The sequence below is a fragment of the Aquarana catesbeiana genome, linkage group LG03, assembly GCF_042186555.1.
Source record: "Aquarana catesbeiana isolate 2022-GZ linkage group LG03, ASM4218655v1, whole genome shotgun sequence".
Classification (NCBI taxonomy): Eukaryota; Metazoa; Chordata; class Amphibia; order Anura; family Ranidae; genus Aquarana; species Aquarana catesbeiana.
Genome location: NC_133326.1, coordinates 125,049,113 through 125,063,250, shown reverse-complemented (window position 1 = coordinate 125,063,250; position 14,138 = coordinate 125,049,113). Strand labels below are relative to the sequence as shown.

The window sequence follows — 14,138 nt, the reverse complement described above, 5'->3', positions numbered from 1 at the left end:
CAGGATTACTGATGTCACCCATAGACTCCCATAGCCCAGATGTTAGCAGCTCTCCCTGACACAGAACAGAGTGGGCTGAAAAAATATAAGTATACTGATCTTTTTGCATAGGGTAGAGGGAGGGGCCATTTTTAAGATTAGTTATGATCAAGCTGGAATTCCATTTTAACTCCTGGCAGCTGAACAGAGCTGTGGTGGTGGGGTGAATGGAATGGAGTGAATAAAAAGGGGGAGCTGGCATCTGGGCGAAGCTGCAGCTTAAAGAGGTTGTAAGCCTTCCTGAATTATTTGTACCTATAGGTAAGCGTAGAATAAGGCTTCCTTATAGGTACTGTAAATATCTCCTAAACCTGCGCCATTTAGAAGACATTTACTGTAAACTGCGCCGATGATGTCATCGGCGCATGCGCTCTGAAGGAACAGCCACCTGTGCAGTTTCTTCAGAAGCGGGTGCCATGACCAGTGGCTCCCGGACGCATGCGCGGAAGTGATGTTACGCAGCTCCGGCCAGTCACACAGCTGGAGTATGTGGCCCAGGAAGGAAAACAAGCAAAAATGGAGGCAGCCTGCAGCGGGGACGACGCGGGCTTAGTTTGCAGGTAAGTGTCACATAATGTGCTAGTATGCGATGTATACTAGCCCATTATGTCTTTACTTTACAGGAAAGGAAAAAAATATATATCAGGGTTTTCTTCCTCTTTAAAGCGGTTGTATACCCCTTTTTTACATTTTTACCTACAGGTAAGCCTATAATAAGGCTTACCTGTAGGTAAAATGAATATCTCCTAAACCTGTACCGGTTAGGAGATATTTACCTTGCATGCAGCCGCTGACATCAGTGGCATATGCGCTGTGAAGGTCCGGCAGCATTGCCGGACCTTGCCGAAATGGAGGACTCCCGTGCACATGCGCGGGAGTGACGTCGTCGCGGCTCTGGCCACTCACAGTACGGGAGACGCGAACCCGGAAGAAACGCCTAGGGGAAAATGTTCAGCTCCCTCAGCGGTTACCGGGATGCGATGCTAACACTTCGTTCTAAGGTAAGTATTTCATTTTTTATTTCATATGACTTTGACAACCGCTTTAAGACATAAGATAACTATCTGAAGAATGAATTCAATTGAACACACAATTTTGTTCATCTGAGAATACCCTTTGTCATGTCTATTCTTTAATTGTATTTATTGGTAAAATTAGAGCTAGAGGCGCATCAGGGTTGAATTATGGTTAGGCTTGCTTTACATTTTGTCTTTATGTTAATTATAATTTGTCTTCTGCTAAACAATATCAATATTTTAGGAAACGTCTTAGAAGCTCACTTTGCTAAATAGAGTGATTTAGGAAGTATTTCTAGTGTTTTGGTATTTCTTGGCCCACATTTGGGAAAAAAAGATGTCCTCCCCAATCAGCAAATTGATATCCACTTGGTGGGAAAAGATATATATTTATAGAATTCAGTTTCTTACTTCCAACGGGTCCTTTAACTGATGGCACCAGAAATTTCAGTCTTGTCAGCTTAACTGGCAAGGAAAACAATTTCCCACTTCTGGTTTCGGCTGTTACTCTTTTCTGGTTGTACAGGGAGTGAACTCTGATAACCTGAAAAATAAATATATTGGATTAAATACAGTAGATACGGCATTTATTTTATCAGTAGAACAGGTAAAGCTGATTGGATTGCACTGGGTTTGCATACTTCTGTTTTAGCACTTTGTGACAGGTCATAGTTGTTGAAAATTGTCATATTTTATATAAACATGAAATCCTACAAAGCTTTTTCTTGTGTTTAAAGCCAGCCATAGATGATGTGATCCAGGCAAAGGGAGATGAGGTCACTGGGATGCAACGCATTTCCTGAGCGTACAGGCCGTGAATGACTTGACGGCCACGCACCTTCTTCAAAGCTGATTGACAGGGACATGGACTAGTGGGATATAAGGGGAGTGGCTAGTATATAGAATACACCGTGATTGGATACACCGCATCAGACCAAACCCACGGAATATGGAAGGGGCAACGATGTATTAGATAAACTACAGAATTATGACATAAATGAAAACATAATAACGACATTAAAAAACATATTAGGAAACGATCTTTAAACAATTCCTTTAATGGCATCGCAAACGCGTCCCGCATTTTGCCACAATGATTCCAGAACACCCAGAGATGTGAATGAAGCCTTAAGAAGGGGAGAAATTGACAGGAGAAAGGTAATAGGGACAAAATATATATATTTTTTTTTCTTCTAGCTTTAACAGCATTCATAAATTTTTGTTCAGCAAACCAAACGGACCCTCCCAGGATTCCTCCATAACTGGATGAATCAACTTGAAGTACTGTAGATGCTGTTGGGTTCAGGGAAGTTTAGATCCCTGTAGAACACCTCCTTGACATTGTGCTGAAATGTTCAACAAATCTCAACCACTTGAGGGTGTTATAACCTAATTTCCAGTCTATGGAGCTCAGTACTTTTACTAATATAACTGAGCACCAGACGTAATGGCGGCACTGCTGTTTTATCTTGAACAAAAAATTCAGTAACGGCATATAGTGTTCATTTCATTTACAGTAACTTCTCACAACTAACCATGCAATATTTCTTCGTTATATTTGGCATCGTTTTTATCAGCAAGATGGGCCCTCGGTTTAAAGTAATGTATCCTGAATTCAATGTGATTTTTAAATAAATATACCAAAGAGATCAGCTTGATGCAAATATTCTTATTGACATAACTTAATGTTTTAAAACCCTATTTTCTATGTATAAACTTTGAGGGTTGTAAAAAAAATATATATTACAATAAAGCGGTGCAAAATGCAAGGTCTGTTTATTTAAAGTGGCCGAGTCCCACATGTAGAAATGCCACATTCTACATTTTAAAAAAAAAAACCACCTGGCAAAAAAAGTTTTCAAAATATATTTACTTTACACCCAGAAAGGGTAATATCACAGTCCTTTCAGAGAAATCCTTTAAATGCTGAAGATCCCAAATCTCATATGAATAAGCTCCAGCACAGTCCAGAAGCATTTTCTTTCCAGATTTGGGATCCTTAATGTTCCCAGTATCTTGCTGTGGACTGTAACGTCACTCTCTAATAGGATTCACTGGCAAAAGGCAAGTAGAAGGTAAGTATATATATTTTATAATGTAGAATTGGGTGTTTTACCATTGTTGGGTGGGCCAGCACCATGCATTTTCAAGGTCAGCTTTAGTGCAGTAACATGCGTTACTTTATAGTCAATGGAAAGGCATTGAAAATCTGCCTAAATATTTTATCAGCGCACTGTCACACATGCATGATTACTTCCGGGTATCGCGGGCTCCGGCGCTGTGATTGGCCGGAGCTGCGAAGACGTCACTCCCGCACATGCGCGTGGGAGCCGCGGGTAACGGCACAATCACTGAAGCAATGGTACGTACGTGTCATTGCTTCAGTGCGCATGTGCCGATGATGTCGGCACATGCAAATACAGGGGATATCTCCTAAACTGTTCAGGTTTAGGAGATATCCGGGGTAGCTACAGGTAAGCCTTATTATGGGCTTACCTGTAGCAAAAAGTGTGTTGTAAGGGTTTACAACTACTTTAATTTACACTGTCCCTACTATTTCTGTATGTGGATAATGGTACTGTAATTATTTTAATTAAAAAAAAAAAAAAAAAAAACACCTAAGTACTCTTTTCCTAATTAATATACAACTGTCACATGACCCAGATCTTTCCCAGCCTGTCTGCATAGAAACATAAGCAAGAAAAGCTTCTAGTCCTCTGCTGCTCGTCACAAAAAACAAAACAAAAAAAAAACACAGCCATTGGAATACAGACTAAAAATAAATAATTGCAATACATTTTTTTAAATTTTCATACAACTATATTCTTAAATTCAAATCTTTATAATTTTTTGGCAATAACATGGTGTGGGTGGATTTCTGCCAGTCACAGCCCCTCCAGCCTGTGTCTTAGAATAGGAGGGAGGTGAAGCCTCCATTATTCTACATGTAATATCCCGCCCCTATTGTATCAAGCTGGTTAGTAGGCATGGAGGAGGAGGGAGGGGGTGGGCTGTCATTTACCACTGTGTATACACGCACATGCCTCTATAGTCACATGGGCTGCTCACATGTGATAGGGAGGAAAGGCTCAGCATAGAAACTCACTGAAAACTGAGCATGTGCAGAGATGCCCCCACAGCTGCAAAATCCCTAGCTGGATTGGAGACATGAACAGGAGGTGGAGATAGGGAACAGCAGGACCAAGCAGGTTCTTTGCAGAACACAGAAAATGAATCCCATAGTGACTGAGTGAGTATGAACAACATGTAATGCACCATTTATTGATAGTTTTTTATGATGTGGGTTTAGTGACACTTTAATGTAATGGTATAAATGGGCCCTAACAAAGAGAATGGAGGGAAAATAGCATTCAGGCTTTCTTTCAACAATGGATATGATCTGTTTTGGCTTTTACAAGTTTTTTTTTATGATTATCAAGCTAGAAAGAAAAATACAATATGAGACACAGGATTATTCTGTAAGAGAGATAAGGCCAGATTTGGGCTTTAAACATTGTGAACACTCAACCAATATACATTTATATTAACCCAACATAAAACATGAATATGAAATATTATTAATATAAAATACATAGAAAAAGGACAAGATCCTGCCTATTACACCTTCATTAACCTATGACAGTTTTGAATTCTCCCTTTTCCTCCTCCCTTTCTTCTCTCACCCTTTCCTCCTGTCTACTGTCTACAGCTTTGAATGGTCTCAGGATACATCATCAGCCAACCTGGCCTTTGTTCAAGTCTCCTTATCTCAAATTTATTATATACCACATCAAGACTAACTGACTCATTTCCAATATTTGCTTACTTGATTATTATCACATGTGGTAATTTACTGTGTGTATTACCTAAATTATACTTAAGCAAACCTGATTTTGAAAGAAAAAAATGATATAACAATTGCTAAACTTGCCATATTTAAGTCAATGTTATTAAAATGAACTATCTACAGGATTTAAATCCACAGATTCGATTTTCAAAAACCGCCAAAAGTGTTGCTGCCTTACAAGCACGATAATGCTGCTCATGTGATGGATTCGCCCACAGTTTGGTCTCTGGTAAGCCAATCATCAGCACTCTCTAAATTAACAGTTCAAAAATGTGTGATGACATGTCTCTATGGCATTGAAGTAGTTAACAATGTGCAATTGAAGAAAAAACTCTGTCCAATTTCTTTTAGATAAAGTGGGGGAATGGTTAGAGCCTTGGTCAAGCATTTACTGCTTTCTGGGTCCCCAATGGGAAGATTTCCTTTCTCTTACTTTGTTGTCACCAAGACAGGAAGAGAGAGGAAAACTTGTCAGAGGGTACACAGGTAGGAATAACTAATTGACAGAGGTTCTGAGGTTCTGTTCTAAGACTAACTAACTAACTAACTAACTAACTCACTAACGAAAGAAAAAGTCTGCTTCCATTTAAGTCTTCCGAAACCTTCACAGTGTATATTACTGACCAGGAGAAGATTGTTCTTCTGACAAAACAGTCTGTCCAACCAAAAGTGATCATTTGGTTTCTGGTATATACCCATGAGCTAAACGATTCAATGGGTTTCTATATCTCTCAGTAAAGGCCTGTAAACACGATCGTACTTCTTGACAACAAACATGCAAATTAGCTGTTTTAAGGCAACATCCAACCGTGTGTACGCTCATCGGACAAATGTTGGCTGTGCGAACAGACAAACTTGGCGGCAACAAAAGTCCGACGTCGGCAAGTCCGATCGTGTGTACACAAAACTATCAGACTTTGTAACAAAATACAAACATGCATGCTCGGAACCAATGCAAAAGATCAGACAACAATACAGAAGTTGACCAAAGGGTGGCGCTGGAAAATTGAGCGTCCTCTTTTGAAGTGTCGTCAGTACATTGAAACATCACTACGTTCGTGTTTGTTGCCTAAAAAGTCCTGCCATGTGTATGCAATACAAGTTCACGGCCAACACCCTTTGTACAGAAATCCAGGGGAAAGTTTGTATAAAGTCCGATCGTGTGTACGAGGCTATAGTCTGGTGGAAAATTCTCTCTGCTTGAGTTCCTAGGCATGTACATCTGTGTTGACAGGTACAATGGAGTCCTATTGTCTCCTCCAGATTTCAAATGTATTGTATATTGTGAATTTTAAATTAGAAGGGTTGGGAAAGCACCAAGGTGTACTGGAAACATTCAGTAAGGACTATGACGGCTCTCTGATTCCTACTGCATTAAAGTGTATTGTAGTTGTACTGTCTACCCTCAATTTGTAAAGCGGTGCGTAAATTGTCGGCGCTATATTAATCCTTTATATAATAATAATGACAATAACTACTTACTGCTGGGTGTGTACTAGATATAAGAAGCTAATGGATGTACACCGTTCTATGTCATTAAATGAACCAAGGACATTTATTTAGATTTATGAAGAAATTAGGCTGATCATACAATGTGCAATGCATAGATTTGGCAGTCCAAGGGACAGTATGAAGGCGGACACATCATATGTCAGTGTGTGCCAATGGCTAACTGTGTGCCATGCCTGCATATGTTTTCCCTGTGGTCACTGTGGTGCTTTTACATACCCCCAAACAATGGAAACAAGGGACACCTAATACCAAAAGTATGTAGGCATAGGGCACACCCCCTGCCACACCCCCTTAAAGGAGAATAACACCCCAAAAAATTGTTTGGTTAAACCTACAAGTGCTTTTTTTTATGACTAATATTCCTTTATACTGGCTTTTGAAATTTACAAATGCAGCAATTTAGAAATTGAAGAAAAGGTTTAGCACTGGGAAACACTTTTTGAAATATAAATAGTGCATTTTATATACACCTATATAGATCCGACCAAAATGAGGAACAAACTAAAAGAAGAGGGACAGAGGGACTTTGTTCCAAATCAGAGACAGTCCCTCGAAATCAGACAGTTGGGAGCTATGTTTTTATCTGGCACGGTTTTATTCTGCTGGAGCCACTGTATTATTGACATATACCCAGGGTTTTTTTTCTCAGAGAATAGGTGCTGGAACTCCCACCTACTGAGTCACTTCTTGTCTCTGCCCCCTACCCACCTCCGAGCAACATCTCTTGGTTCCACCCCTTACCCACCTCCTAGCACCGTCTCATTCAGAGAATACAGAGCCAAGTATGATTATGTCATGCTATGCTAAAGTAATTTGTATGGAAATTGGTAATAACAAGAAAAGCAGTACAATAGATCCCCTGCAACCAGCTGCAATAACCCCCCCCAGCAACAATAGACCCCCAGCAACAATAGACCCCCCAGCAACAATAGACCCCCCAGCAACAATAGACCCCCCAGCAACATAGGACCCCTGCAACAAAATATCATCCCAACAACAATAGACCCCCGGCAGCAAGACCAGATCTCCCAGCGGCCAGCATCAAAAGACTCTCCAGCAGCCAGAAACAATAGACCCCTTCTTTAACAGTAGATCTCTTCCAGCAGCAGTTGACCCCCCAGGCAACATAACCTCCCCCAGCAACAATAGATCCCCCACCAGCAACAATAGACCTCCCCAGCAACAATAGGCCACCACACAAAAACAGATCCCCTCCAGCAACAATAGATCTTCCTGCATCCAGCATCAGTAGACCCTCCAGCATACCCCAGCACCCCTTGCCATTAGATATATTCAGTGCTGGAGGTGCTGGAACTGCGTTCCCCCACGTTCCCGCTGAAAAAAAGCCCTGCATATACCTGTCATTCTCAAACAGGTTTCCTTGAGAAACTTGGAGTTCCTTGAGCTGTGGCTGATTGACCTCCCCTTTGATGGTGCCTGATAAGTTCCAGGGACAATGCTATTTGTCAGAACCAGCAGCATCACACAATTATCTTTTCACCTGTCTCTAAGGGTGGCATTCTGACCATCACAGCAAGGGTTGCGTTCTTCTGACTGACCACCAATGTAGGGGTATTTTCCCTATTACCTCTGAAGAATTTGTTTTAGTTGGGTTCCTAAAAACGTTTTTATGGTTTCCTCTGGGGAAAAAAAGATTAAGGATTTACTGTATTGCCCTGTACACACGGTCGGATTTTCCGACGAAAAAAGTGCGATCGGATTGTGTTGTCGGAAATTCATATCGTGTGTGGGCTTCATCTGACTTTTTCTGTCGGAATTTCCGACACACAAAGTTTGAGAGCAGGCTATAAAATTTTCCGACAACAAAATCCGATCGGTTAAACTCCGATCGTGTGTACAAAAATCCGAAGCACAAAGTGCCACGCATGCTCAGAATAAATTAAGAGATGAAAGCTATTGGCTACTGCCCCGTTTATAGTCCCGACGTGCGTGTTTTGCGTCACCGCGTTCAGAACGATCGGATTTTCCGACAACTTTGTGCGACCCTGTGTATGCAAGACAAGTTTGAGCCAACATCCGTCGGAAAAAATCCATGGATTTTGTTGTCGGAATGTCCGAACAATGTCCGACCATGTGTACATGGCATTAGTATACAATCTGATACAACGGTTATTTTTTTAGCTGGTCTAGTTTAAATCCATTAAGTATTTTTCTTTTACTGAAATTTTATTAAAAGTTTTCAATATAGAGGTTTTCTCTGCTTCTTCCGCCGATGTCTTCTTTCTCCGTCCATGTCTTCTTGGTTCGCCGCCGCTGAGGACCCGCTGAAAATGTAAAAAATGCTCCTCCTTCCACCATTCTGTGAGCTCCGGTGTTTGACAGTTCTTGTATAGCTATGGGGCGTGGCCATGTGGTGACGTTACCCTGAGACCCCACCCCTTGTGATGTCAGGGACCCAGGCATGATGGGTTTGTGACATCACAAGGGGGCAGAGTAACCGAGTGATGTCACCGCATGGCCATGCCCCATAGCTATATAAGAACTGTCAGACACTGGAGCTCACGGGACGACGGGAGCCAGCGTTGGAGGAGGAGCTTTTTTTTTTTTTTGGGTCCTCGGCGGAGGAATAAATAGAAATAAGACATCGGCGGAGAAAGAAGATTTTGTGATTCACATTGGAGCTTTGGCGGGGGACATTCTTAATTTTTTAATAAAGGCCTTGTCAAAAACTCTCTTGTTTATTGGAACACTACATTGCTTTTTTTTGGTGAAAGGGTAGGGGTACAATCTACTTCATACTTATTCACATGGGCCGGGATCCAGGGTTGTGGGGAAGAGCCCCTTGTCCCCATCAACATGGAGACAAGGTGCTTTGTCCCCTCACTTTTATGACCTGCCAGGCTGCATGCTCGGATAAGGGTCTGGTATAGATTTGGGGAGAGGGGACCCCACGTTTTTTTTTTCTTTTTGCCTGTTTTTTTTCTCTAATATTTTAGCCGGAAATGATTTTTTTTACATTCAGCTGTCACTTTATCGGCTAAGGATGCGGCGCCAGCTTCCTGGGCCCACTCCTTAGCAACCAGCTATATACAGTGTTTTTTAAGGGGGAATAAAAAAACTACGCAAAATGCATGAAATATGCATGCAAAAATGCAATTTCAAAACACAACGCCCCGCAAAACATGCCTGAAAAATGCATCAACCACATAAATATGAACCTAGACTTAGAGGGAAGCCCAAGCAGCTGTAAAGCTGCAGCACTGTGATCTTCCTAACTTGGCAGATTGGCTAGAGGTGGGTAAATCACAAGAGTGCCTGAACAAAACTGCAAACACTTTGGTGGGTAAAACTGCAAACATTTGTGTATCTTAACTGTGTACGTGTCAAAGGTACTTTGATGTGTTAGCCTTCCAGCTTGATAGTATATTTTTATTGTGTTCCGGCTCTAACTGCCCCCCCCCCATCACTGTTTCTGCAGCACCCTGCTGTTTGATTACAAACTCTGTGTCCACCTTGCAAGTGGCATCTGACTCACAGGCTGCAACACTGTACAGTACTAGGAAAGAGCTTGTAGACAAACAGTGGGGCACTGCAGAGACAGTGACAGCTGTAACTGTTGAGCCGTGTCTTAGGAAGGGAAATGTAGTCAGAGCTGCAGGGTGGAGCAAAAAAAACAAGATGCACCCCCCCCCCCCCCATGCCTGGCAACCATTGCATGGTGGTTTCCTGGGCCCACCAATCCAAAATAGCAAGCAATTGTGCTGCAAGTATGAAAATGACTTGATGAGCTATTGCTAGACTTGCCAGGCTTCACAATTTTGTTGCACAATTGCAGCAAGTCCGCATTGCATGACTAGAGTTCAACTTTCTTTGCAAACATTCTGCAAGTCTGCTGCAAGTTCTGGTTCATTTATGTTGTATAATAGTCATCCCACCACAGGGGTCACTGTGGCTGAATTTTCATGCTGTAGACTTGCAGAGCTCTTACTGTAGACTCACCACTGCAACTTTGCTCTTGCTAGAGACTTGCCACGCAAATTTGCTAGAAATTAGAAAAGTGTCATCTAGAACTTGTGCTTCAAGTGAAAATGTACAGCAAGTTAACAGACTTACAATTAAACACTGCCACAAATGTGTGGCAAGTTATCCTTGCTATCTGGGCTGTAAGAAAACACAAAGACTACCATGTTAGTAGATACACTGACCACCATGTAGAGGGACACACTTGTAGGCAGGCCCCAGGCCCAAGGTACCCAGTCAGGGAGAGACCACACACACACACAGTTTTTGATTGTTGTAATTATTTGGTATTTTGCATATATAGGTTAACAGTAATGAATGATGACAGTTTTTTTTTTAGGCACTGGTATATGGCAATGCAGCAATTGTAATTTCACAGTATTACCAGGCTTGGAGCCTATAGTAATGAAGTACCGCTTCTGCTGAAGGGATGGCAGTTTGCAGTGTACTTGACAGCATTGTATGGCTATTAAGGAGAGCCCCGTGTGGCTATTCCGAATACCAGGAGGTTTCCTCTCTGTAGACATAGTTCCTGTTCACCAGGAACCTCTCCCTGTGCAAATCACTTTCCCTAGACAGGGGTTCTCTATCCCTGACCACTCACTCCAGGAACTCACGAATGACACACAAGGAACAATTACCCTAACAGACTTCTCTCTATCTGTAATAATGACACAGTGCCACCTACAGGACAGAGGGGAAACTCTTACCTGCCTACACACTAACCACCAATGTAAGGATGACCGCTGACGACCATGTAAGGGGGCACATTGACCAAAAATGTAAGGTAGCACACTGACCAACAGCGTTAAGGGGTATGTTAAGGGGTACACTAGCCATCAACATAAGAAGGCACACCAATTTAAGGGCAAACACTGACCACTAGATTAAGGGAGCATGCTGACCACTAGTGTAAGGGGGCACACTCACCATCAGTGTAAGGGGACATGTTGACCACCAATATAGTTGGATGCACTGAGAGAACCAATGTAAAATGAAACACTGAGCACTGACAGCCAGTATAAGGGGAAGCACTGACCACCAATATAAAGAAGCCTGCTGAGAATTGACCACCAAGGTAATGAGGCACATTAAGACCATCAAGGGATACATTGAGTGTCCACTACCAGAGGAAGTAGCGTGCTGACCACCAGTGGAAGGACCTGTTCACATCAGAATGCAATGAAAAATTCAAAGTCATTGGGAGAGATTTACTAAAACTGTGGAGTACATGTAGCTCTGCATGGTAACCAATAAGCTTCCAGGTTTTATTGTGAAAGCTTAATTGAACAAGCTGAAGTTAGAAGCTGATTGGCTACCATGCACAGCTGCACCAGATTCTGAGTGAATCAGTTTTAGTAAATCAACCCCATTGTGTTCACGTGCATTTGCATGTGGTTTTGTATGCACTGCACATTTTTCTGTGCTTTTTTTAAATGTTTTATGAAAGGAACCTTTTGATGAGTTGCATTCTCATGCATTGCTTGTACACCCATTTGTGTGTGTTGTGCCTTGTGAAAAAATGCAGCCTACTCTACTTTTTTCAAATGCATGTAACCACAGTGCAATGGTGTGAACTATACTCATTAAGGAGCGTTCATTTTTGCTGCATTTGAAATGCGTTTTTAAACACATCCAAAGGCATGTGGTGTGAACAGGCCCTTAGAGCCCATTCACACCTAAACGTTTTGTAGCCAGAAGCCTGAAGCTACAAAACGCTGGAGGGGAAAAAAATCAATTATTCTCTATGGAGATGGTTCACATCTTCACTCCAAAACACCTGAAGCCCTACGCCTGATGCTCAAACAAGTTCTGGACCCTTTTTTGTCACGCGAATCGGTCAGATTTGGGCGGTTTTCTGCTTTTTACATTGGTGACCTTTTGCCCTGCACAAAATCGCGGTAAAAACACTGCAAAACCGCGGTAAAATTGCACGATTTTCTGCCTGAAAACGCCAAGCTCAGGTGTGAATGGGGCCTTAGGGGGCATGCCGAGTGAAGGTAACACCCTGACCACTAACATACTCCGGATCCCTGCACTCTGCAACCTGTGCTGTGCAATTACATAGTTCTGACCCCTTGCACAGTATGCAGTATGTCCCTGCTGTTGGACTATAAACTCTACATAATCTTATTTATCATAATCATAGAATAAATGATCAGCTTTGGAAGCTTTTGAATGAATTTACTTGGCCCTGGTCTCACAAATGTTGAAAACCATTGTGTTAGAGGAACATAGTGCTTACAGAGAAAGTAGAAAGACATGTATTGTATAGGAAATGTCCTTACCGTGCTGGAGCTGATACTGTCTATCTCTTGCTTCCCCAGGAATCCCTCTGTGATTTTAATAATATTGGGAAAGGATTTTTGAAAGTCGGTAACATATCCTTGAAGTGTGTACTCAAATGTTGACCACTTCACTTCTGACAGGTCCATTCTTCAGAACTGCGTCCTTTGCAATGCCTCCTCGTGCATTAACAGGTCACACTCCTAAGAAGTAAGACCAGGAAGTGTTTAAAAGAAATACATGACAATGAAAAGCAGCTAGACTGAGCATTCCTTATTTACTGATAATGGCAGGGCCCTAGGTAATGTTACAAAATTACAAGGAAGTAATCTGGTTTCTCGTCTATTTTAAAGTATACATGAACACTTACCTTGTAAAACTACCCACTCAATTTAAAATAGACATGCCAGACAAAACATATACATATCACCTTTTTTCTCAGCTGCATAAGGGGCTTAGAGAGCTGGGGGTGGAGACTGCAGGGGGGCGTTCCTGCAGGAGGCAGATAAACAGCAGTACGCTCATCTTCCCAATGATCTTCCAGTTCACTAAGTTGGAGCAAGTATGCAACCAGTGGTGTAGTTGCTCATAGTCAGTGACCATTAAAGACAGAGGATCATGATAGCTATGTAACTATCACTGTCAGCAACAGTGGCGGCTGGTGGTAAATTTTTATTTTTTTTTGGGGGGGGGGGGGGGGGGGACGGAAAACACACAGCACCCAAAGCCACCCTCCCCCCTCAATCGGTCGGGTAAGCCCCACCACCTCCCCCTTTCCCCCGGCCCGGTCGGTCAGGTCATCAGGAGCACAGGCAATTACCTCATCTATGGCGGGCAGCACTTCACCCAGGCGACGGCTTCGCCTTCCCCTGCTCTTCTCCTCTGCATCATGGGCAGTGGCTTCCCCTTTCTCCCTCACGGGAGCTTTCTCTCCCTCCCTCACTGACGCTGCATCCCTCCATCATAAGGGTTTTTAAAGAGGAGTGCTTTGTCTCCCTTTTTGTACTTCACTGTTTTAATTGTTTCTTATCTACCCACTAACTTCCTCTCTTGGACTGCCTTCCCTGGTGTACTTTCACCTAATAAATACTTTCTCTACACGGATCTTTTCATTTTTGTTTATGCTCCCTAAACTTCCATTATGGCTCATATAGAACTTTTTTATCTATCTTTCCAGTCTGCCTTTTGCAGCCGAGTCTACAGAGTTCCTTTCTAGACTCAATTAAGTATACTTCATGGATGACTAGAGAAAATTGAGTACTGTCCGTGATACTTTTTTTATTTGCACTAACATACAATTTTTCAGGACAAGCTTTCGGGGTATGTCCCCTTCTTCAAGGTCCAAGCAGTACTGATTCACACATTTTTAAGCAGAATGTTAAAGAAGAAAAAAAAAAAAAAAAAGAGAAAACCAAACACATACAAATCAATGGTAATAAAGATAGCAGCAGAGTTAG

General features: G+C 42.1%; 1 protein-coding gene across 1 annotated transcript in view; it reads right to left on the bottom strand.

Moving 5' to 3' along the window:
* Positions 1-13,183, bottom strand: part of LOC141131643 (uncharacterized) — a 30,452-nt gene extending 17,269 nt beyond the window's left edge. Inside the window, exons 1-3 of the mRNA XM_073619172.1 lie at positions 13,112-13,183; positions 12,684-12,884; positions 1,467-1,599 (exon numbers count right to left, since the gene is read on the bottom strand). Coding sequence (XP_073475273.1) covers positions 1,467-1,599; positions 12,684-12,830 — 280 coding nt within the window. The 5' untranslated portion in view covers positions 12,831-12,884; positions 13,112-13,183. The remainder of the gene's footprint in view (positions 1-1,466; positions 1,600-12,683; positions 12,885-13,111) is intronic.
* Positions 13,184-14,138: the final 955 nt, after the last annotated feature.